The sequence below is a fragment of the Lithobates pipiens genome, unplaced genomic scaffold (assembly GCF_037356315.1).
Source record: "Lithobates pipiens isolate NorthernLeopardFrog02 unplaced genomic scaffold, aLitPip1_a1.2 Scaffold_25, whole genome shotgun sequence".
NCBI classification, from domain to species: domain Eukaryota; kingdom Metazoa; phylum Chordata; class Amphibia; order Anura; family Ranidae; genus Lithobates; species Lithobates pipiens.
Window position 1 is genome coordinate 101,792,884 of NW_027507787.1, and position 25,932 is coordinate 101,818,815.

Sequence of the window (25,932 nt, forward strand, 5' to 3'; positions counted from 1 at the left end):
TTTTATCTGCCTCCTCGGCTATCAGGTCCTCATTCAATTTCCAATTAGTGGATTTCAGGGGTATGGACTCTACTTTGATAGTTAACGAGATGGGTGCGTGATCTGACAGGGGAGAGGAGTCAATGCTTGACTTCACTATGAGCGGTAGGTGTTGATGATCAATGAAAACACAGATCAATTCTGGAATACGTTTGGTGTACGGAAGAATAGTAGGTAAAGTCCCTTTCCCGTGGATGAGCGATTCTCCAGACATCCATCAACTGCAGGTCATGGAGTCGTGAGCGTATAAACCTCAATCCTCTGCCGGACAAAGAGGAGCCACCCCTAGAGGTGTCCAAAGTAGGTTCCAGCGGAACATTAAAGTCGCCCGCTAGTAGGATGCATCCACGGGCAAAACTCCGCAAGGAGTTGAGTGTGGAGGCAAGAAAACTCGCTTGATTCTTGTTAGGGGAATACAAGGTAGCTAGGGTACACGGCATGCTGCCCAGGGTGCCCCGGAGAAACAGAAAGAGTCCCGCAGGATCACTCAGCATATCTTCAAGCGTGAACGCGGTTCCCCCACGAATCCCAATGGCCACACCCTTTGCTTTAGGAATGTCGGAGAGGCTGTAGTACCACGTGGGGTACTTCGGGGAGTGTAGTCTGACTAGGGTCGAATGTGTGAGGTGGGTCTCCTGGAGGAAGACCACGTCCCCCCGCAAACGACCCAGCTCTCTATATAAATTGTGTCTCTTCTCCCCGGGTCATGGAGGCCCCTTACGTTAAGATACAAAGTTCACCGTGGCCATGAGGTCTCAGGAGGAGGAACCGCGAACACCAACACATAACCAGTACAATACAGAGGCGGACCACCGCTAAATGGGGGGGGGGGAGAGGGCCGAGGAAGGTGTAGGAAGGAGCCAAGGGAGGGGGGAGGGAGAAGAGAAGAATAAGAAAAAGGAACAGAAAGAGAAAAGACCACACAGTAGTGGGAAAAACAAAATATACCAGAAAAAATGCTGTCTGACAACAGCTAGTGGTGCACGCATAATCATGCTGTGCGAGAGCGGGCCACATGTCCGCCACAGGGCCCCCGCGCCTCCCACCCTAAAAGGGGCAAGGACACCAGGGCCCCGCGCCGGGCAGCCCCCGCTCAAAAAGGGGGGGACGGGACTCAGGCAACTGGGCGCAAACCACACCATGGGGGTCTGAAGCACTGCCCAGTGCCGACACCACAACAGATAACTCACATCATCCAGTATGTATAACAGTAGAACGCCTGTATAAGAGAATACGGAACTAGGGCGGTAAAGCATGCAGGGGGAAACCGCAATCCAACCAAGTGCAAGAAACAAGGGGAGGGAAAAGAAAAAGTAAAACGACATTTAATAAAACATATGCACAACAAAGTCAGAGGACCCAGAACAAAAAGATAGCAATGTCCACCCTCGGGTAGGGGCCCCCAGTGAGGCACAAAGGTGTAGACGGCACAGCAATCAACGTCCTACCCATAACCTAGCAAGGTCCAGCAGCCGCCAGAAACGGTCCTTGTCTATGCACAACCAGGGTAGGGAAGACCTCACAACCTCAGTAATGCGGTACTCCCTGCGATTGCAGCTCATAATCCAGTGCGGGAAAGCAAGCGGCAGGGCATTTCGCTGTTTCAAGGGCGGTGATCCTGGGCAGAGGTGCGACGGGCACGGCCCACTTTCTGCCATCCCTGGTCGGCCCCATTGGGTATAGGCAGGATGCCATCCTGCCAGCCAGGTAGCTCTGGGACAGTGACATTCATATCGTTGCAGAATCTGGGCAGATCTTCTGGGAAGCGAAGTATCGCGGTTTTGCCATCCTTAGAAGCAATCAGGGCCGCAGGGAAGCCCCACTTATATTTAATGGACGCCGCCCGAAGCAGTTCCGTGAGGGGACGCAGGGCTCTGCGTCTATCCAAGGTTTCCCTCGCCAAATCTGGGAAGGAGGATAACATCGCCCCATCAAAGTCAAATGGTGTGGCGCCCCTGGCCTTCTGCATGATCAGCTCCTTCTCGGGGTAATGGTGGACCCGGCATAGGACGTCCCGTGGGATGTCCGTGGTGAGATTGCGGGGTCGAAGAGCTCTATGCACCCGATCAATCTTTAAGGGGGCATCTGCTGCTCGGCCAAGAAGGCTGTTAAAAATGCCTCTGACGGACGGTAAGAGGTCGTCATCCCCAGTAGCTTCGGGGAGACCCCGAATCCGAACGTTATTGCGTCTGTTGCGATTCTCTTGGTCTTCGAGCTTGTAAACGGTCGTTCGATGAGCAATGGCAAGTTGACGTGTAGTCGCCTGCAAAGACCGAATAGTGTTCGCATGTCGATCTAGACGTTGTTCCGATTCTTCGACTCGCAACAACACTTGAGACAGGTCCGATCGGACTGCGGAGACCTCCTTCTTAATGACCCGCTCCAGGTTTAGCAGCATAGAGGCCAGGTCAGAGGTGGTAGGTAGGCCGCTCACCTTCGTCGCCGCGCCGGCAGAATTAGGTAGGTCCTCTTCATCGCCCGAGTCCGCAGAAGACTCAGGCGAGCGCAGTCTCCGTTCCGGCCTATCGCGGGAGGCGAGGTCTACTCCACAGCGCGGCGAGCGGCCTAGGTCATCCTGCCCCTCCGCATCTTCAGGTTCCACGGAGAGGAACCGCTTAATCGACCCCGTGGAGGCACCTTTCTTGGGCAGAGACTTGCCCGTTCGCCAGCCCATCGTCAGGCGAGAAGGATGAGGGATAATTTGGATATTTTAGCGGTGTCGGCCCCGGAGCTCACAGAGCACACGTCCGCTCTAGTGCATCGCCAGGCCACCATTACATGCCATTTAAGCTTGGCTCTTACTCTTAGGTCAGTCTACAGAGCCTTGCGAATGTATTCAGCCCCCTTGAACTTTTCAACCTTTTGCCACATTTCAGGCTTCAAACAAAGATATAAAAATTTTATTTTTTTGTGAAGAATCACCAACAAGTGGGACACAATTGTGAAGTGGAATGAAATCTATTGGATATTTTAAACTTTTTTAGCAAATAAAAAACTGAAAAGTGGTGCGTGCAAAATGATTCGGCCCCTTTACTTTCAGTGCAGCAAACTCACTAAAGAAGTTCAGCGAGGATCTCTGAATGATCCAATGTTGTCCTAAATGACTGATGGTGATAAATAGAATCCACCTGTGTGTAATCAAGTCTCTGTATAAATGCACCTGCTCTGTGATAGTCTCAGGGTTCTGTTGAAAGCGCATAGAGCATCATGAAGACCAAGGAACACACCAGGCAGGTCCGTAATACTGTTGTGGAGAAGTTTAAAGCCGGATTTGGATACAAAAAGATTTCCCAAGCTTTAAAACATCCCAAGGAGCACTGTGCAAGTGATCATTTTGAAACGGGAGTATCAGACCACTGCAAATCTACCAAGACCTGGCTGTCCCTCTAAACTTTCAGCTCAGACTAGGAGAAGACTGATCAGAGATGCAGCCAAGAGGCCCATGATCACTCTGGATGAACTGCAGAGAACTACAGCTGAGGTGGGAGAGTCTGTCCATAGGACAACAATCAGTCGTACACTGCACAAATCTGGCCTTTATAGAAGAGTGGCAAGAAGAAAGCCATTTCTCAAAGATATCCATAAAAAGTCTCGTCTAAAGTTTGCCACAAGCCACCTGGGAGACACACCAAACATGTGGAAGAAGGTGCTCTGGTCAGATGAAACCAAAATCGAACTTTTTGCCCACAATGCAAAACGATATGTTTGACAGTGGGGATGGTGTGTTGAGGGTGATGAGCTGTGTTGCTTTTACGCCAAACATGGTGGTGGCAGCATCATGGTTTGGGCCTGCTTTCTTCAGCAGGGACAGGGAAGATTGTTAAAATTGAGGGGAAGATGGATGCAGCCAAATACAGGACCATTCTGGATGAAAACCTGTTGGAGTCTGCAAAAGACCTGAAACTGGGACGGAGATTTATCTTCCAACAAGACAATGATCCCAAACATACAGCAAAATCTACAAAGGAATGGTTCACAAATAAACGTATCCAGGTGTTAGAATGGCCAAGTCAAAGTCCAGACCTGAATCCAATCGAGAATCTGTGGAAAGAGCTGAAAACTGCTGTTCACAAACGCTCTCCATCCAACCTCACTGAGCTCAAGCTGTTTTGCAAGGAAGAATGGGCAATAATTTCAGTCTCTCGATGTGCAAAACTGATAGAGACATATCCCAAGCGACTTGCAGCTGTAATCGCAGCAAAAGGTGGCTCTACAAAGTATTAACGCAAGGGGGCCGAATAATTTTGCACGCCCCACTTTTCATTTTTTTATTAGTTAAAAAAAGTTTCAAAAATCCAATAGATTTCGTTCCACTTCACAATTATGTCCCACTTGTTGGTGATTCTTCACAAAAAATAAAAAATTTATATCTTTACGTTTGAAGCCTGAAATGTGGCAAAAGGTTGAAAAGTTCAAGGGGGCCGAATACTTTTGCAAGGCACTGTACATGCCAAACTTATCACATTTGGCAACTTGTTTTGTATTTGCGTGGGGGGTGGGAAATCAACTTTATATCAACAGTAATACATTAGGTTTACCTTTGATAACTGCTTTGGTGCCTGCTTTAAAGAGACTAGTACTATTATTGGTTGAAAGGTATTACTTTCTGTGTTTGCTTGCTTTTATACTCAGCCGTGTGTGTCAGAGGGGTCAAGCCCCCTGAGGAGGTCAAGGCCAAGGACAGAGGACCCATGTTACACACATACATAGCTTCAAAAATAGTTTAGATAAGAATACTGATCATAGTGACTTTGGTGAGGTTGCAGTAACCCTACTGGATGAGGTGCAACGGAAGAAGAATCCTGTCTACCAAATGCAGAGTTGTTTGCTCGCTATGCCCTGGGGATCCAGGTCCCAGCCTAGGTCCCCAAAGGGGCCATCAGAGGGATAGTATTGTATGCTTGTTTGAGCAAAAGTAAAAAACAGTTGGTTATTCAAACAGCAGAGGCTCCCATTGGGATCTGTGGTGGGGAGTGTCTGGAGATGGATCGGTGTCATTGTATTTGACTATCAAGTTACTTTATTTCACCAATGGTGTGCTTCGTGACTCATACTTATCACATCCTCAGTTTAACCACTTACGAACTGCCTTCTGCACATTTACGGCAACAAGGCAGTCCGGCTGTGCGAAACGAAGTACCTGTACAAAAGGAAACATTCCACTGCACTAGGTGTATACAATATATGAAATCTTATAAAGTTCCAATATGGTGATGTAGAAAGTGCTCGTGCTCAATAGTAAATTTGTGTTCCAAGGTGTTCAGACTGGGTGCCCCACATAGATGTATTCAGACCGGGTGGCCACTCCCCCAAGGAGTTGACCAACTATCTCTAGTATAGTTGTTCAGGCATGTGGGGAGACGCCTGGAGAGATCCGTGTTGGCACCTCTTGGAGTAAGTTGGCTCATATATATGAAAAAGGAATGATAAAAAGAATCCTCATTCCACAATGCCGTAGAAAAGTTCATTGATAAAACCAGTTTAAAAAAAAAAAAAAAAAAAAAAAAAAAAAAAGACACTCACGTGCAATGGTGCCTAAATCCTGGCACCTGGCGTGTACAATGGTGATTGTTTGGGAAATCAGCCCACAAAGTGTGCTGCTAGCCATGGTTCGACACGAATCCCAGGGAGCAGCGTGCTGTACGTTGCTTCGTGAAGTAGCCTCTGGGGGACCGCGCTGATTGGACAGAGGGGGACAATCAGTGGTCGGCCACTCACAATTGTTCCCCAGAGAGGCAGAATTGCAATTTGCCTATGTAAACAAGACAGGTCGCTGTTCTGGCAGGGGAGAACAGGGATCTTGTGTTCCTGCTCAGCAGAAACACAAGATCTGTTCTCCCAATCAGAGCAATCCCTAGGGACACACTTAGCCTTTGATTGCCCCTGCTGTTAACCCCTTCCCTGTGAGTGTCATTAGTACAGTAACCATGCATATTTTTAGCACTGATCACTGTATTAGTGTCACTGGTCCCCAAAAAAGTGTCAGATAGTTATCCCATTTGTCTGCCTCAAGCCCGCTAAGATTTGCTCATCGCTGCCATTACTAGTTTAAAAAAAAACAAAAAAATTAAATAAAAAAAACCAACACCACACACCCCATCATTTGTAGACACTACCTGCAGACATTTTGCACAAACCAATTAAATATACACTTATTTTTGGTAAAAAAAAATAAAAAATCCAAATATGTAGCAGAATACATATTGACTTAAATAGATGAAGTATTTTTTTTTTTATTGGATATGTATTTTAGCAAAAAAAAATAAAAAATAAATAAAAAAAAACAGAAAATTTTTCTAAATTGTTGCACTTTGTTTATAGCACAAAAAAAAAACGCACAAACGCAGGAGGTGATAAAATACCCCTCAAAAAACGTTGTCAACGATTTTCATCATTGATTAGTTGGTCCGCACCATGCGATCCGCGGAGCAGGCTGCGGCCTTAGGAAAGGCCGCGGCTTCGGCCTAGCTCCGGAGCTGGCGGCCATCTTTGTACACCCGGCGGCCGCGAGCTGCGCGCTGACGTCACCCCCAGCGCGTTGTTCAGCCTGTGTCGGCCCAAGTGAAGGAATTCTGGAGGAGTCACGCTGGATGCCTTGCCTGCCCTCATTCAAAACTTCTTTTATGCAGGTACCACTACATTTATTACCTAATCTAACCTAATAACTAACTACTATCTAAGCCTTTCCACTTGCTGGGCACAGCCACCACATTGTTGATTTAAATAAAAAGGTACAACACTATCTCTCCTCCCCAATAAAAGGCAGCTTATTACAAGCATAAAAACATAGCATATCACTGACGATTTGCGCCAATAGGCATCCTGGGACTCATCACGGCGGTCTGTTTGGAGGAACTTTGATCGGTGGTGAGCTTGGCGCAAATCATCAGTGATATGCTGACTATGTTTTTATGCTTGTAATAAGCTGCATTTTATTGGGGGGAGATAGTTTTATACATTTTATTTAAATAATGTGGCTGTGTGGGGCGAGGATAGTGTTATTTTTTTTGCTGATCTGAAAATGTATCCGATCCGTGACTTTGATCCGAGAAACGATCTGATCCGTGAGTTTTTTGATCCGTTGCACCCCTAGTCTGCACCTTCCCCCATGCCGGTCCGTTAGAATCCTGTGTATCCTCCCGTGTCCTACGCATGCACCACGTCCATGAGCACGCAGCTACGCCTGCTTGAATTCTCCGCCCAGCTGACATCCCGCCAGCAACGCGCCTGCGCTGCTTTCGGCTCCTCCTCCCCCCTCTACCCAGCAGCCTTCCGATAGACCCGCCGCAGGTGCGGCAAGCCCTCGCCGGGCCGCTTTCCAGCGCTGCCGTGATTGGAGGTTGTGCTCTGCACATGCGTGTATCCATCTCCCGGCTTCGGGGTGCCCTTCGCTCCATTCGGAGGAGTCAGCCGAGTCACGTGTGGCGGGTCCGGACCGAGACTCCGCCCCACACCACCCCGGCACACCGAGGAGGAGCCGCTGTCACCATGAAGGGGTGAGAAAACCCGAGACACCGGAGGGAGGGAGGGGAGCACTGTGAGGAGGTGGGGCAGTGACACCATGTGAGAGGGGAGGAATGTGTCCTCTATACTGGGGGTATATATATATTTCTCCCCTTTTTCATTTTTTTTAGCCGATTAATCGAAAAAATTATCGGCCGATTAATCGATTATGAAAATAATCGTTAGTTGCAGCCCTACTCTAGACACACTGCACATCTTAATGGGTGCCTCTGCGATTTAAAAATGCCAACCGGTTTACACATTTTCTCAAAAAAGTCTGAGAACTGGAGGGGAAGGCATTTAGGCCATTCCAGGACACAGGGAGAACTTCTGTAATGAGACCATGCACATTTTTTGGGGGGTACACAGTACAGTATAAAGAGGTTTTTAAAAATGGTGATCTTATCTTTTTGACTGAGATTCATTTCAACCCATTCCTTACCCTCTCTCTTTCAATCGTTTTTATTGAAAATTTTACAAAATGGATAAAAAATAAACCGGTTACAAATAGCAATCCAAAGACAGTAGAACTGACAAGTAAGCAAGTTCTCCATTGTAAAAAATACATGTATAAGGAAAACACAAGGGATATAACGAACATGTATGACTTACCTATCTACAGTTTTAATTTTAACATGTTCTGTTTCTTCATCATTTTCCAAGTTCTAGGAAGAGGGGAAAAAAAAAAAAAAAAGTTTTGTACATACGTCAGCAGAGAACATAACTAAAGCGATGTTTCTTTTGTTGAAAGCAGGGAGGGAAATCATGAGAAATGGGTCAAGAATTAGCGCATATTTGCAGCTTTAATCGTTAGAAAGAATGCAGAGAACATGCAGTTTTCAGTGAGGAAGTATTATGACTCAACAGTGGAGGAGTGAGTGGCACAACTCCTACAAAAGGTGCAAGTTAACTTTTCAGATATGGCATTTAAATCATTCTGTCATGTTGACTCACTAAAGGATGGAAATCTGTTTTGTTTATAAAAGAGCAGGACCAAAAAAAATGAACAGGATGATGTGATTTTACTTAAAGAACCCACATCACACTAAGGATATTAACAACAAAAAAAAAAATTAAAAAAACAAAAAGGGTTACCTTGAATGAAAACTGACGTCTTAGATCTACAGCATATACAATCATGTGAAAAGGAATTACAACCCATGGAAACTGGTGACTTCCAACATATTTGCACAGGAAAACAGAGTGTCATTCGAACCGTGCCTTCCAGTGGCAGTGCATCCATCCCCATAAGGGTGCACAGGCACCGCCCTCTCTCAAGCCACCCCAACTATGCCCAATGGATAGATTCATGCATTGCACAAATCTACCCATGGCCGCCGCTGCCACCCCGTATTCATGTGTCCGGCGCCCGAATTAAATTGGCAGGGTATTTGAAGCACCTGATTAGAGCCATAGGCGCTAATCGACGTCATGCTTGGCGCTCACAGTTCACTCAGCTGTGTTAGGAAAGCGAATAAATAATGAATATTCACTTTCCTAACACTGAACCGCCACTCTCAACCAATCAGGTGCTGGGGTCTGTTACATGTCTCCCAATTGGCTGAAATGACAGGTGCCGCTATTGGACACCTATCAGGAGGAGAGGACGGGAGGAGGAGGAGGGCAGGAGACGCATGAAGGATCCCGCTAGACGCTGTCACCTGCTGATAAATGTTATACCCTTCAACAAATGACACATACACTACATTTACATGGTGTACTTGTTCTTTAATCTCAATTAAAATGTAGCTTTGTCACAAAAAGTACATAACTACATTAACCACCACTTTAAATCTATGGACGCTAGAACTGGTTGTTCCAGATCAGCTGTCAATGATTAGAACCTCCTTATGAAGTAAGCAGGTGGAACAGGTCTGATTTCAAACCACATATATCTAGGGTCTGGTGTTCTCAATATTGATGTGTAGTTTCAGAAGGTTGTAAATGTCCTCCCTTTTTCATATGGTTGTAAAGATATACAATGATCAACCATAACATTATGACCAGTGATAGGTAAAGTGAATAACGTTGATTTTTACAATGGCATCTGAAAGCGAGTAGTATTTATTAGACAGCAAGCGAACATGTCCCTGAACCTGATGTGTTGAAAAAATATGGGCACTCAAAGATTTAAGAGACTTTCATAAAAGGGCCAAATTGTACTCCGACAGGTTTCAAACCACATACTGTAAGGCCCTGGGTCCAAATAGCTTTGCCATTTGCTTAATTTAGAAGACATTTGCAGACACGCTTACTACTCCTTTTGTCAGTTTTAATGCTATACTGGATTTGGAATGTCCACAATACTTTGCAAGCTACAATTACGGATACTGAGAGGGTAAACCCAATGTGTCAACTTTCAACCCATTTCTAAAACAAATAAAAAAACAAAAGTTGGTCTACTCTTTATTCCCTACAGGATTCGGTGGGCTTCACTACACTACAAGAAGCAATGGACAACACAAATGAGAGCTTTAAACATTATCCATTGGGAACATATTCAATGGTCCCTAAGATTTTTTTTTAACCATGGCAGTCAAAAGCATTTGACTGGGTAGAGTGGTGGCCTTTATGATGATAGCTGTCCTTCCCAACATGAGCCTTGGATCTAATGTCCTCAAATAGATAGAAACTATTTTTCTTGTTCATACATCGTGGGACACAGAGCTCTATTCATTAAACAATAGGTTAAAATAATCACCTTCAGGTGTTGGACACTGGCAATCCTAATTGTAAGGAGAGTTCCTCCCCTATATAACCCCTCCCACATGGAGAGTACCTCAGCTTTTTTGCCAGTGTCTAAGGTGTTTGGTCACGACGCAAGATGTGCTTAGAAGAAAAAGCTCTGTTTGTGTAGCTCCTAGAACCCCGCAGGGACCATCAACCAGATCCATACCTTGGACCAATTTATATCGCCCAAGATGGCTGGTACCTGGGCCTCGTGGAAGAACAAACAAGGTTTTGCCTGTAGGAGGACCGAGGACTGGGCTCTGGGATCCAGTGCTTTTGAGCACACATATTGTAAAACGTGCAAAGTTTTTCTGGCAGAGTCTTCTACAGGTCCAGGGAAGAGGCTCCTGCAAGTAGGAACCCAGAACATTTGCACAACACTACCCGCCGTGATGGGTGAAGGTTGGGTCTGGCTATTCTCAGCAGTATCCTGTGGCAGGGACAAGGCAAGTAAAGCAATCCTAGGTGAACACTTTAAGGATTAGCTTTTTTGAGTTGTTGCATGTCTTACCTGGTTTCCGCCACTAGAGGGAGTACGAGGCATACCTGGTGTTACTTGCATGCTTCAAGGAAATACAGCTCAGTGAAGCCGCTCTGTCAGTCGCTCACCTCCTATGCTGCAGGCTCTGCCACTTAAATGATAAAAGGGGATCCCACACAGTCTTAGGATCCCTCATAGCCTCCCGGTCTTTTCCTCTCCCCACCCCTGGCCACTGCCATACTGGTGTGAGCGCACACAGGGGGCATGCATTTACGTCAAATACGGTGGGGAAGGTGGGGGCGTGGTTGCACGAGCCGGGATTCACTGCGCAGGCGCGAGAAGCTTGTTTTAAAGAGCCCAGGTCACCAGGAGATCTGCAAGTATCTCATGTGGATCGGATACAGGCACGCCTACTCAGCATCAGATTGTGTAGTCTAAGCAAACACTACTATTGCAAGCTAGGCACAGTGTATGCAATTGATTTTAGCACCTCTGCTTTGTTAGCTTAGGATTAGGTCTCCCTGCAAAAGCATTTCAGGGGCAGGTAAAGAGAGCACCAAGACATCACCCTCAGGGTCTGGGGACTCTAGACGTGCCTGCAGGGTAACATCACCCCCAAGAGACTGGAGGCAGCCACGCAGAGTGAGCCATCACCGTTGTCAGGCATTGTTGCCTCTGCCAATATTGTAGCCCCTGCATATGTCCCCGAATATGCTATGGAGGCAGCATTGGGTGGTTTAGAACAAAGGATTACCGCTTTTATCACAGCATCCTTAGGAGATAGCAGAAAATGGGGTAGGTCTCCTTCCTTTGCTCTGGGTTCCAATGACAACACTGTCTGGGGACAAGGATCACGAGCAGTCGGACGAATCGGGGGATGAGCTCTTCTACCTCGCAGGCTGTCAAGCTACAGGTGCATTATAATACAGAGATGGTGCATACCATATATAATTTGCCCTGTACTGAACCAGCAATGTCCCCCGTTTCATCCTTGGGGTCTCGGAAGTCTCCACAGGCTGCATTTTCCTTTTCTATCCATCCATTAATGGAAAAGCTAATGTATGATGGCTGGGTTCATCCAGATAAATAATTTTCTCCTCCTAGGAAATACTCCCTGCTCTACCCAGTGGAGGAAAAATTAAGCAAGAAATGGAGTGTGCCAGCAATAGATGTGGACAATGTTCAGGGGTTTAAAGATCCAACTGACAAGAAGCTGGAATCATTACTTAAATCCTCTTTTGCCTTGGCTGGCGCTGTGGTCCAACCTGCGGTTGAAGCAGTTAGTATGTGTCATTATTTGAAGAAGCAGATAGTTAATTTTCTTCCTGTTGAGCAAGTTCAAGACTATGCAGCTCTTCTGAGGGCCGTATTTTTTGCAGTAGATGCTATCCAGCAAGCATCCCACCTTACACTCCTGCTGGTACACATGCGTAGGTCCCTTTGGCTTAAACATTGGGCGGCTGAAGCCTCATGCAAGAGATATTTAGCTGGGTTTCCAGTTTCATGGGGAACTTTTGTTTGGTGATGATCTGGATAAATATATCCGATGGAAGATTTCCGGTGGCAAGACCACCTTTATGGCTGGCTAAAAAGATAAAACGTCCTTCTTTTAAACATGCTTTCCCCAGCCTCGATTACTTCAGCTTCTAGGCAGTGGCAACCGCCTTCCCAGTCCAGTTCAAGGAGGAAAGGTCCAAGGCCAGAACCATGGGCAAAAGAAGCCTTGGGGTCAAAGATCTGCTAAACAGAATCCCAAAACCTCCCTGTGAAGGGGTGCCCCTTGCGGGCATTTGGCAGAAAGAGGTTCAGGACAAAATGGGTATCCTCCACTGTATTTCTTGGGTACAAGCTGGAATTTTGGAAATTTACACCATCCTGTCTTCTTTGGTCAAGTGTTCCCAAGGACCCAGAGAAAAGGAGACGCTTGTTTTTGGCTTTGGATCGCTTATTATCTCAAGGGGTGATCATAGAGGTGGCTCCAGAGGAGCAAGGCTCAGGGTTTTACTCAAACTTCTTTACAGTCCTGAAGCCAAATGCAGATGTCAGACCCATTCTGGATCTGAAGGACCTAAATCAATTCTTAAAACATTCACTCATTCTGCATGGAGTCTATGCGCTCAGTAGTTTCCACCCTTCAGGGGGGAGAATTCCTGGCATCAATAGACATTAAAGATGCATATCTACAGTGCCTTGCTTAAGTATTCGGCCCCCTTGAACTTTTCAACCTTTTGCCACATTTCAAGCTTCAAACATAAAGATATAAAATTTTTATTTTTTGTGAAGAATCACCAACAAGTGGGACACAATTGTGAAGTAGAACGAAATCTATTGGATTTTTGAAACTTTTTTAAACTAATAAATGAAAAGTGGGGCATGCAAAATTATTCGGCCCCCTTGCGTTAATACTTTGTAGAGCCACCTTTTGCTGCAATTACAGCTGCAAGTCGCTTGGGGTATGTCTCTATCAGTTTTGCACATCGAGAGACTGAAATTCTTGCCCATTCTTCCTTGAAAAACAGCTCGAGCTCAGTGAGGTTGGATGTAGAGCGTTTGTGAACAGCAGTTTTCAACTCTTTCCACAGATTCTCGATTGGATTCAGGTCTGGACTTTGACTTGGCCATTCTAACACCTGGATACGTTTATTTGTGAACCATTCCTTTGTAGATTTTGCTGTATGTTTGGGATCATTGTCTTGTTGGAAGATAAATCTCCGTCCCAGTTTCAGGTCTTTTGCAGACTCCAATAGGTTTTTATCAAGAATGGTCCTGTATTTGGCTGCATCCATCTTCCCCTCAATTTTAACCATCTTCCCTGTCCCTGCTGAAGAAAAGCAGGCCCAAACCATGATGCTGCCACCACCATGTTTGACAGTGGGGATGGTGTGTTGAGGGTGATGAGCTGTGTTGCTTTTACGCCAAACATATCGTTTTGCATTGTGGGCAAAAAGTTCGATTTTGGTTTCATCTGACCAGAGCACCTTCTTCCACATGTTTGGCGTGTCTCCCAGGTGGCTTGTGGCAAACTTTAGACGAGACTTTTTATGGATATCTTTGAGAAATGGCTCTCTTCTTGCCACTCTTCCATAAAGGCCAGATTTGTGCAGTGTACGACTGATTGTTGTCCTATGGACAGACTCTCCCACCTCAGCTGTAGTTCTCTGCAGTACATCCAGAGTGATCATGGGCCACTTGGCTGCATCTCTGATCAGTTTTCTCCTTGTCTGAGCTGAAAGTTTAGAGGGACGGCCAGGTCTTTGTAGATTTGCAGTGGTCTGATACTCCTTCCATTTCAAAATGATCGCTTGCACAGTGCTCCTTGGGATGTTTTAAAGCTTGGGAAATCTTTTTGTATCCAAATCCGGCTTTAAACTTCTCCAACAGTATTACGGACCTGCCTGGTGTGTTCCTTAGTCTTCATGATGCTCTCTGCGCTTTCAACAGAACCCTGAGACTATCACAGAGCAGGTGTATTTATACAGAGACTTGATTACACACAGGTGGATTCTATTTATCACCATCAGTCATTTAGGACAACATTGGATCATTCAGAGATCCTCGCTGAACTTCTGGAGTGAGTTTGCTGCACTGAAAGTAAAGGAGTCGAATAATTTTGCACGCACCACTTTTCAGTTTTTTATTTGCTAAAAAAAAAGTGTAAAATATCCAATAGATTTCGTTCCACTTCACAATTGTGTCCCACTTGTTGGTGATTCTTCACAAAAAATAAAAAATGTATATATCTTTAGAGCCGGTTCACACAGCGGGTGATGCGAGGCGACACGACTTGCCTCGCTCTCGCAAGTCGCCCCCGTTCTGTACAATGGAACCGTTCTGAGAGGAGCGACTCGAGTCGCTCCGACTCAGAAAAAAAGGTTCCTGTACTACTTTTGGGCGACCTCGGGGCGACTTGCATTGACTTCTATACAGAAGTCATTTGCAAGTCGCCGCCGAGGCCGCTGCAGGTCGCGGCGAGGCAAGTCGGAGTCGCCTCGCCTGCAGTGTGAACCGGCCCTAATGTTTGAAGCCTGAAATGTGGCAAAAGGTTGAAAAGTTCAAGGGGGCCGAATACTTTCACAAGGCACTGTACATGTGGCAATTTTTCCCACTCACCAGAAGTTCTTAAGGTTTGCGGTAGAGCAGTGCCATTTCCAATTTGTGTCCCTCCTTTTCGGTCTAGCTACAGCGCCGCAAGTATTTACAAAGGTTCAAGATCCGCCCCTGGCAAAACGAAGGGATTGGGGCATAAGCAGTAACCACTTATCTAGATGATCTACTACTGGTAGAATAGTCCATGGCACGCTTGAAGCACAATGTGCTCAGCACAGTAAGATACTTTGAGTACCTAGGCTGGGTCCTCAACCTGGAAAAAATCACTATTACAGCCCCTAAGAAGGCTGGAATATTTATGCATGGTCATAGACAGTCCAAAGCAGGGTATTCTTGCCCAAGGCAAAAGCCAAATCCATAAAAAGGATTTGGTCCGAAAAGTCAAGGCCAGGAAAAATCCTTCCATTTGTCTCTGTATTAGATTATTGGGGAAGATGGTAGCCTCATTCGAGGCTGTTCCTTACGCCCAGTTATGCCCAGTTCCACTCAAGAACAGCATTCTGTCTGCCTGGAACAAAAAAAAAAAAAAAAAAAGAAGAAGGAGTTCAAGCCTTGGCTCTTCCAATGCACCTGTTACTATCAGTGCACCAGAGCCTCAATTGGTGGTTACTAGACCAGTATCTACAGAACGGAAAACCCTTTGTTCCATTTTTTTTTGTAAAGTCGTAAATACAGATGCCAGCCTCTCAGACTGGGGAGCAGTTCTGGAAGCAGCTTTGATCCAAGGCAAATGGCCCAGAACCAAAGGGTCTTTACCCATCAACATTCTGGAACTTCAGGGAGTCCATTTGGCCCTGAAGACCTGGACAGACAGGCTACAAGGCTGTCCTATCAGTTCAGTCCCACAATGCCACAGCAGTCGCCTCTATCAATCACTAAGAGGGCACCAGGAGTCTGAGTGCTCAACATCAGCCATTGCCCCCCAAAAAAACATTTTATGCCAATGCCCCTCCCAAGACTAGGCTCTGGATCCTGGGTGAAGGGGAGGGGCCCCATAAAACATTTTGCTATGGGGCCCTGTGATTTCTACTTACGCCCCTGGAACAGAGAACTCATGGGAGCCTTCCATGGTTGCCTCAAGACCTTCCCAAATCCTTGGGTAGTCAGCGATAGGCTCAAACTTATTTACGCATGAAAGAAGAGTTGCCTTTTCTGCACAGACCACATTCTTGTATGGGTTTCTTTTTTTATTTTATTTCTGTTATTAAACATTGTATAACCACATTTAACTAAAAAAAATAATAATAATAAAAAAAAAAACAAAAAAAAAAACCCACACACATTGTAATGTATTTCCAATTACTGAGATGTCAAATTAATCCAAGCTATAGCAAAACAAAAAAAACAAAAAACACAAAAACAAACAAATATAGCACCTCTCGGATTAAAATAGCTTAACATATAGCAAGTCAAACATAGCTTTGCATGGCAACATATATACAGTTTACATATTAAATTGTTCCCCCCTGATTTCAAACATCTGTTTATGGCCACCTTCTCTAGGCAGAATCTTATTTATTTCTTCTCCCCCCCCCACTCCTCTCCACTGGGTAGACCATCATATAGTAAATTACTAGATTCCATCCAGCATGACCATATCGTAAAACTTTTGGGGCCCACCTCTATGTTTATTTTTCTCAAGTAATTACGTTTCTCACCCCATTGATTATAGGTTGGAGGGACAGGGGATGCTTTTTTTGTAAAAATAACTATACGTGCTAAATATAGGGATCTTATCCACATAGTGTGCATCTCTACTGGTAATGCTCCATCAGGGATTATTCCCAATAATGCAAGTTTAGGCGCCCCCCGATAACTCAGTGGCACATAATAGATTTAAGGTTTTAAATATTCTCTCCCCCCCCCCCCCCCCCCCACCAATGAAGCTTTGGACATCGACAAAGCAGGTGGATAAAAGATCCAGTAAATTGAGAGCATAATGGTGTTCTGCATTTTGCCCAAGCATGGAATTTATGTGGGGTATAATGAGCCCTATGTTAAATAAAAGCGGAGATAGCCTTTGGGAGGGAGAGAAGGACATCTTGGGTAATGTTTCCAGAGCCTGTATCCAGTCATTATTATTATAATACAGGATTTATATAGCGCCAACAGTTTGCGCAGTGCTTTACAACATGAGGGCAGACAGTACACTTACAATACAAATCAATACAGGAGGCACTAGAGGGCCCTGCATGTTAGAGCTTACAATCTAGAAGAGAGGGTCAAGTTGAAACAAAAAAGGTAATACCTGTGGGGGATGAGTGGATGGAGAAAATGAAAATACAGTTATGTGTGGGTAGGGTAGGCTTCTCTGAAGAGAAGGGTTTTCAGGGATCGTCTAACAGCTAATAAAGTAGGCGATAGGCAGACAGTTTAGGGTAGCATCCAGATCTTCTATGTCCCTTCACCAACAGACAAAGCCATTTGTCTTCCAGTACTTTCTATCATTTGTAAATTAGAATAAAGGTCTCCTATTAATTCTCATTTCTTGCAAGTTACAGAAGTTGCCTTTGATAATATTTTAGAGGGTTTATACTGTAAACTGCCCCCACAGCTTGCCTTCTTTCCATAGTGCTCTTTAACCAGTTCCCGACCGGCGCACGCCGATGTACGTCGGCAGAATGGCACGAGCAGGCATATTGGCGTACAGGTACAGTGGTGTGTGTTTGCCCCCTTCCTCATTTCCTGTTCCTTTGCATGTTTGTCACACTTAAGTGTTTCGGAACATCAAACCAATTTAAACAATAGTCAAGGACAACACAAGTAAACACAAAATGCAATTTGTAAATGAAGGCGTTTATTATTAAAGGTTAAAAAAAAATCCAAACCATCATGGCCCTGTGTGAAAAAGTGATTGCCCCCCTTGTTAAAACATACTATAACTGTGGTTGTCCACACCTGAGTTCAATTTCTCTAGCCACACCCAGGCCTGATTATTGCCACACCTGTTCACAATCAAGGCATCACTTAAATAGGAGCTGCTTGACACAGTAAGGTCCACCAGAAGATCCTTAAGGCTGGGTTCACACTGCTGCGGGGGGAGATCCGGATGTGATTCGCACCGCAAATCACATCCGATCTCCGTAGCGATGCGAGTTCAGCCATACAGATAGTATGGCTGAATTCGCATCGCTCCCGCAGCAAACTCGCACGGGACCCTTTTTTTTGGTCCGCAACAGAATCGGATCGCATGGGGGTTCACACCATGCGATCCGATTCCTGTGCGAGTCGGCAGATCGCACTGCGATATGCGGACGGATCTGGGGGTGTCATTAACATATCATTGACACTCCCAGCCGTCCGCATAGGGCAGTGTGAACTGCCGGCGGGAGTAATGCGATGCGGGAAAACGCCGCGGATTCGCGGCGTTCCCGCATCGCAGCGGTGTGAACCCAGCCTCAAGAGGGATTCCGCCCCAAAAAAAAAAAAAAATATTAAAAGCCAGCAGCTATAAATACTACAGCTGCTGACTTTTAATAAATGGACACTCACCTGTCCCGGGTTCCAGCGATGCCGGCAGCCGAGGCCGATCGACCGCTCGGGCCTCGGCTGCTGCCGCCGCCATTCGAGGTGAGGGAATCAGGAAGTAAAGCGAATCGGCTTCACTTCCCGGTTCCCTACTGCGCATGCGCGAGCCGCGCAATAGGAGATCTCCGCGCTGTCACTGGGACCCATGTGTGTCCCAGCAGACAGCGCGGCAGGGCAGGAAATGGCGTAGACTCCCGTGGGAGTCTATGCCCGGAAGTGGGTGAAAATACCTGTCTTTGACAGGTATCTCTACCCCCCTCCCCCCTGAAAGGTGTCAATTGTGACACCGGAGGGGGGGAGGGGGTTCCAATCAGCGGAGGTTCCACTTTAGGGTGGAATCCCGCTTTAAAAGCTACACATCATGCCGAGACCCAAAGAAATTCAGGAACAATTGAGAAAGAAAGTAATTGAGATCTATCAGTCTGGAAAGGGTTATAAAGCCATTTCCAAAGCTTTGGGAATCCAGCGAACCACAGTGAGAGCCATTATCCACAAATGGCGAAGACATGGAACACTGGTGAACCTTTCCAGGAGTGGCCGGCCGCCCAAAATTACCCCAAGAGCGCAGCGACGACTCATCCAAGAGGTCACAAAAGACCCCACAACAACGTCCAAGGAACTGCAGGCCTCACTTGCCTCAGTTAAGGTCAGCGTTCATGCCTCCACCATCAGGAAAAGACTGGGCAAAAATGGCCTGCATGGCAGAGTTCCAAGGAGAAAACCACTGCTGAGCAAAAAGAACATCAAAGCTCGTCTCAATTTCTCCACAACACATCTTGATGATCCCCAAGACTTTTGGGACAACATTCTGTGGACCGATGAGACAAAAGTGGAACTCTTTGGAAGGTGTGTGTCCAAGTATATCTGGCGTAGAAGGAACACTGCATTTCATAAAAAGAACATTATACCAACAGTAAAATATGGTGGTGGTAGTGTGATGGTCTGGGGCTGTTTTGCTGCTTCAGGACCTGGAAGACGTGCCGTGATAAAAAGGAACTATGAATTCTGCTGTCTACCAAGAGATCCTGAAGGAGAATGTCCGACCATCTGTTCGTGTACTCAAGCTGAAACGAACTTGGGTTCTGCAGCAGGACAATGATCCTAAACACACCAGCAAGTCCACCACCGAATGGCTGAAGAAAAACAAAATGAAGACTTTGGAGTGGCCTAGCCAAAGTCCTGACCTGAATCCTATTGAGATGTTGTGGTATGACCTTAAAAAGGCCGTTCATGCTCGAAAACCCTCTAATGTAACTGAATTAGGACAATTCAGCAAAGATGAGTGGGCCAAAATTCCTCCAGGACGCTGTAAAAGCCTCATTGCACGTTATCGCAAACGCTTGGTTGCAGTTGTTGCTGCTAAGGGTGGCCCAACCAGTTATTAGGTTTAGGGGGCAATCACTTTTTCACACAGGGCCATGATGGTTTGGATTTTTTTTCACCTTTAATAATAAACACCTTCATTTACAAATTGCATTTTGTGTTTACTTGTGTTGTCCTTGACTATTGTTTAAATTGGTTTGATGTTCCGAAACACTTAAGTGTGACAAACATGCAAAGGAACAGGAAATGAGGAAGGGGGCAAACACTTTTTCACACCACTGTATGTCCAATCTTCAATGCCGCCCTGCCATCGATCGCCACGGGCATACCCGCGATAGTTTCATGGGATGGCTGAATGTAGGAAATGCCGTGTAAACAGCATTTCTCCATTCTGCCTAGCAACGCTGATCTCTGCTCCATGTGATTGGAGCAGAGATCAGTGTTCACTAAATGAAAGCCCAACCCCCCCACAGTTAGTAACACACCCCTACACTGCCACCCACTGGTTAACCCCTTCACTGCCAGTGTCATTTACACAGGAATCACTGCATTTATATAGCAGTTATTACTGTATGACAATGGTCCCAAAAATGTCCGATGTGTCCGCCGCAATGTCGCAGTCACAAAAAAAAAAAAAAAAAAAAAAATCCCTGATCGCCGCCATTACTAGTAAAAAAAAAATTATTAATAAAAATGCCATAAAACTATCCCTATTTTGTAAACGCTATAACTTTTGCGCAAACCAATAATCGCTTATTGCGATTCTTTTTACCAAAAATATGTAGAAGAATACGTATCGGCCTAAACTGAGGGGAACATTTTTAAAAAAAAAAATTTTATATATTTTTGGGGGATATTTATGACAAAAAGTAAAAAATAATGTGCTTTTTTCAAAATTGTCGCTCTATTTTTGTTTATAGCGGGAAAAAAAAAAAAAAAAAAAAAAAAAAAAATGCAGGGGTGATCAAATACCACCAAAATAAAGCTCCATTTGTGGGAAAAAAGACGTAATTTTGTTTGGGAGCCACGTCGCACGGCCGCGCAATTGTCAGTTAAAGTGACGCAGTGCCGAATCGCAAAAAGTGGCCAGGTCTTTGGCCAGCAAAATGGTCCGGTCTGTAAGTGGTTAATGACATCTCTTGCTACAGGTTTTGGCTGTGAATACAGGTCACCTATTGGAACCAGCATTACCTTTTTCAGGAATTTGAGCTGCAGTAGCTCTTCTATTGGATCGGACTACACAGCACAGCTTTCGCTCCTCACGTACATCAGTGAGCCTTGGCTGCCCATGACCCCGTCACTGGTTTTCCTTCCTCAAACTCCTTTTGTTAGGTCCTGACCGCTGCAGACTGGGAAGATCCCACGAGAGCGACAGTTTTGGAGATGCTCTAACCCAGTTGGCTGGCCATTAACCACTTAGGGACCGCTCGCAGTTGTTATACATCAGTACTTTGGCACTAAATACCGTTATGGCAGCAGCTAGCTGCCATAAACTCAAATATATATATATATATTTTTTAAAAGGCCGGCGGTCCTCTTTCAGATAAAAATGGTCTCTGGCGTGGATTCGCAGCGAGATTACTTTTAAATTGGGGGTGGGAGAGGTCCTATGTCCCATCATTTTGACATACTGGTTTAAAGTGCATGTTGGGGGGAGATCATATGCATTGTATATCTCCACAAAAAACTGCTGTAGATACAGAAATACACTAGTTGATCTGCCAAAAATCCATGGAACTTTTAACTTCCGGTTTGAGCTGATGATTGCAATGCCTCCTGAAATCCCAAGCAGCATGGACAGCCTTGTCTTGAGGTAAAAAGACTTACTATCCCCTCTCTGGTCAACCCCACATGAATACATTGAATTTTTTCTCAGGAAAACAACGTTGCTGTCTGGACTCCCAAAAACCAGCATCTTACGGAGAACTGTTCAATCAACCTAAAATGGAAAGATTATGGCACAACTGCAAACCTTCCTACATGGCCTTCCACCTAAACGGACAGGCTGGGCAAGGAGAGCATTAAATAAGAGAAGCAGCCAAGAGGCCCATGGTAACTCTGGAGGAGCTGCAAAGTGGGAAAGAATCTGTCCACAGGACAACTATTGGTCCACAAATCTGGCCTTTATGGAAGAGTGTCAAGAAGAAAGCCATGGTTGAAAGAAAGCCATAAGTCCCATTTGCAGTTTGCGAGAAGCCATGTGGGGGGGCAAAAGCGGAGGAAAGTGTTTCGGTCAGATGAGAACAAAATCCCCACTGTTAAACATGGTGGGGGTAACATCATGTTGTGGGGATGCTTTTCTTAAGCAGGGACTGCGAAGCTGGTCAGAGTTGATGGGAAAATGGATGGAGCCAAATACAGGGCAATCTTAGAAGAAAACCTGTTAGCCCTTGTACACACAGTCAGACATTCCGACGGAAAATGTCAGATCGGACCGTGTTGTTAGATAATCCGACTGTGTGTGGAGGCTCCATCAGAATATCCGGACAAAGTTTTAGAGCTGGGCTATAAAACTTTCCAACAACATGATCCAATCGGACATTGTCCGATTGTGTGTAGAGAATTCCAATTGGACAAAGTGCCACGCATGCGCAGATCAAATTCCTAGACCAAAGCTATTGGCTACTAGCCTGAACGTAGTCCCGGTGTAACGAAATAACGTCATCACATTACGTACGATCGGATTTTTCGACAACTTTGTCCGACCGCGTGTATGCAAAACAGATTTTGTTGTCGGAATGTCCGACTGTGTGTACAAGGGCTTAGAGTCTGCAAAAGACTTGAGACCGGGGCAGAGGTTCACCTTCCAGCAGGACAATTAACCTAAACATACAGCCAAAGAGCTACAATGGAATGTATTAGAGAAAAGCATATTCATGTGTTAGAATGGCCCAGTCAAAGTCCAGACCTAAATCCAATTGAGAATCTGTGGCAAGACTTAAAGCGGAGGTTCACCCTAAAGTGGACCTTCCGCTCATTGGAACCCTCCCCCCCTCCGGCGCCACAATTGGCACCTTTCAGGGGGGAGGGGGGGTGCAGGTACCTGTACAGTACAGGTATCTGCACCCACTTCCAGCGTAGATTCTGCAGAAGGTACGCCCCTTTCTACAGGTCCCCCGCTGCCTGCTGGGAAACACACAGATACCAGAGACAGCGGGGACCATCCTTATTGCGCAGCGCGACTCGCGCATGCGCAGTAGGGAACCGGGAAATTAAGCCGAAAGGCTCCACTTCCTGATTTCCATACCCAAGATGGTGGTGGCAGCACCCGAGAGACGATCGAGAGATCGGCTTTGGGTGCCGACATAGTGGGCGCGCTGGGCGGGTAAGTGTCATTATTTTAAAAGTCAGCAGCTGCAGTATTTGTAGCTGCTGGCTTTTTTTTATTTTTTTTTAAAAAGGCGGACTCCCGCTTTAACAATTTCTGTTGACAGACGCTCTCCGTCCAATCTGACAGAGCTTGAGCCGTTCTGCAAAGAAGAATGGGCAAAAGACTCAGTTAGACTTACCGGTGACGGTATTTCTAAGAGCCTTTCAGGACAACCCCGGAGAGAGTAGCTCCACCTTGCAATCAGGAAACACATGCCCACTTTAAAAACACCTCCTCCTCCTCCATGGCTTCAGTTATTGTGGCCTTCCGACGCTGGAAAACAAAGCACAGAAAGCACAACACCATGGTAGAACTTAATACATTTACTAAGCATAACCTAGGGAGGGAAGTAACGGTTGTCCTGAAAGGCTCTTAGAAATACCGTCACCGGTAAGTCTAACTGAGTCTTTCTCAAATCGCCTTTCAGGACAACCCCGGAGAGGATAACCGAGAAACTTACCCTAGGGCGGGACTACTGCCTGCAGTACCTTCCTGCCGAAGGCCTGATCTGCTGCAGACAGTAGATCTAACCGGTAATGCCGGAGAAATGTCGAATAACTGGACCAAGTGGCAGCCTTGCAGATTTGTTCAGGCGTGGCACCGGCCCTTTCAGCCCAGGAAACTGCCGTGGATCTAGTAGAGTGGGCAGCAATACCTGAGGGAGGTATTTCTCCTTTTGCTTTATAGGCTTCTGTTATAGCCAACTTAAGCCACCTACCCAGCGTACTTTTAGAAGCTTTCTCCCCCTTGCGTGATCCAGAAAATATCACAAAGAGGGCGTTTGATTTTCTAAATTCTTTAGTAACTTTCAGAAACTGTAAAAGACATCTTCTCACATCCAATGTGTGAAAAACTTCCTCTCCTGCATTTGCTGGGCTTGCAGAGAATGTAGGTAACACTATTTCCTGTGATCGATGGAAAGTTGAGGATACTTTCGGTAGGAATGCTGGATCCGTCCTCAGTACCACCCTGTCCTGATAAATTCTAAGGAAGGGTTCTGTAATAGCTAGAGCTTGGAGCTCGCTGACTCTCCTGGCCGAGGTGATGGCCACCAAAAAGATTGTTTTTAAAACCACCTTCTGTAAAGAAGCTTCTTGTAAGGGTTCAAACGGTGCTCCCGAGAGACCCTGTAAAACTGTAGACAAATCCCAACTGGGAAAGTCTTTAAGGGCTACTGGTCTATTTCGAGCAAGAGCCCTAAAAAATCTAGAAATTAAAGTTTCTTTAGATAAAGTCTTTTCAAAGAAAACTGATAAGGCAGCCACCTGAGTCTTCAGGGTACTGGCTGCGAGACCCTTCTCCATTCCTTCATGGAGAAACTCCAAGACGGACACCGTGCTCTTGACCTTGAGTTCTCTAGAACTGCACCAGGAGTTGAACTTTTTCCAGACCTTCATGTAAATTGCCTGTGTAACTGCCTTCCTACTGGACAGCAGGGTCTTTACTACTTTATCTGAGAGACCTTTAGCCTTTAACAGGTCCTCCTCAGAAACCAGGCGGTTAGCTGCAGGAGTTCCACTTCTGGATGACTTACTGTCCCCTGGGATAACAGATCTTTTCTGAGTGGTAACCTCCATGGGGGCTTCGAGGCTAGGTTTCGAAGACCCGCGAACCAGGGTCTTTTTGGCCAAAAAGGAGTGACTAGTATTAAGTCTGTCCTTTCTTCCCTGAATTTCCTCAGTACTAGTGGAATTAGAGGAAAGGGGGGAAAGGCATAGCACAGCTGGTAATGCCAGGGGTGAGCGAATGCATCCAACCCTATTGCTGCATCTCCTCGGTGAAGAGAAAAGAATCTGTCCACCTTTGAGTTCTGCTGACTGGCAAAAAGGTCTACCTGAGGAACCCCCCAGGCCTCGGAGATCATCAGGAACACTTCCTGATTCAGACTCCATTCTGCCTCTAGCAATTTGCGCCTGCTTAGGAGGTCCGCAAACAAATTCTGAGAGCCCTTCAGATGCACTGCCGATAGTGAGGCTGTGTTCTGTTCTGCCCAGGCTAACAACAGATTGGCCAGCTCCATCAAGCTCCTGCTTCTGGTTCCCCCTTGCTTCATAATGTAGGTAACCGCTGTTGTGTTGTCTGACAACACCTGAACATGGTGGCCTCTCAAACTCTGCTGAAATGCCACTAAACCCAGAAAGATCGCCTTCAACTCCCTCCAGTTGGATGATCTTTGAGCTTCCTGTTTGGACCAGACCCCCTGAGATGTCTGACCATCCAGATGGGCTCCCCAGCCCCAGGCACTTGCGTCTGTAGTAAGGCGCTTGTCCACAGGAAAGGTCCACACCAGGCCCCTTGAGAGGTTTGCCTGGTCTCTCCACCACCAAAGAGCCCTTTTCGTCTTTGACGAAATTTTTAGCTGTTTTTCCAAAGGATCCTGATGGGACCAGCTTGACAGAACCTCCCTCTGAAGGGGTCTGGAATGGAACCTGGCCCACTGAACAGCCGGGATTGCTGCCGTAAGCAGGCCCAGAACTGCCATAGCCATCCTGACTGAGACTGTCTGGTTGCTCTGTATCCGCTGTACAGCTAGCTGTAACTTTTCCTGTTTTTCCAACGGCAGGAAAACTTTCTGGAGAATCGAATTTAATGTATACCCCAGAAATTTCATTTCCTGTGAGGGGGTCAGGATTGACTTCTCTAGGTTTAGAAGCCATCCCAGGCCCTCGAGGTGAGACTGGGCCCTCTGGAGATTGACTAGGACCTGCTCCCTGGAGTCTGCAAAAAACAAAAGGTCGTCCAGATAAGGAACAACTGGAATCCCCTTCAATTTCAGGGGTTCCAAAGCCTCTGCCATAATCTTCGTAAAGACCCTGGGAGAGGACGAGAGTCCGAACGGCAGAGCCCTGAA

The 25,932-nt window shown here is 46.1% G+C and overlaps 1 protein-coding gene across 4 annotated transcripts in view; it reads right to left on the reverse strand.

Annotated features, from left to right (window-relative positions):
• The window catches only part of TMEM134 (transmembrane protein 134), an 81,883-nt gene that overhangs the window by 40,069 nt on the left and 15,882 nt on the right, over positions 1–25,932 (reverse strand). For 3 of the 4 annotated variants that reach the window (XM_077454785.1, XM_077454784.1, XM_077454782.1), the window contains exon 3: positions 8,155–8,207. The exons of the other annotated variant lie outside the window; for it this stretch is intronic. In XM_077454785.1, coding sequence (XP_077310911.1) covers positions 8,155–8,207 — 53 coding nt within the window. The remainder of the gene's footprint in view (positions 1–8,154; positions 8,208–25,932) is intronic. 4 annotated transcript variants of the gene reach the window in all.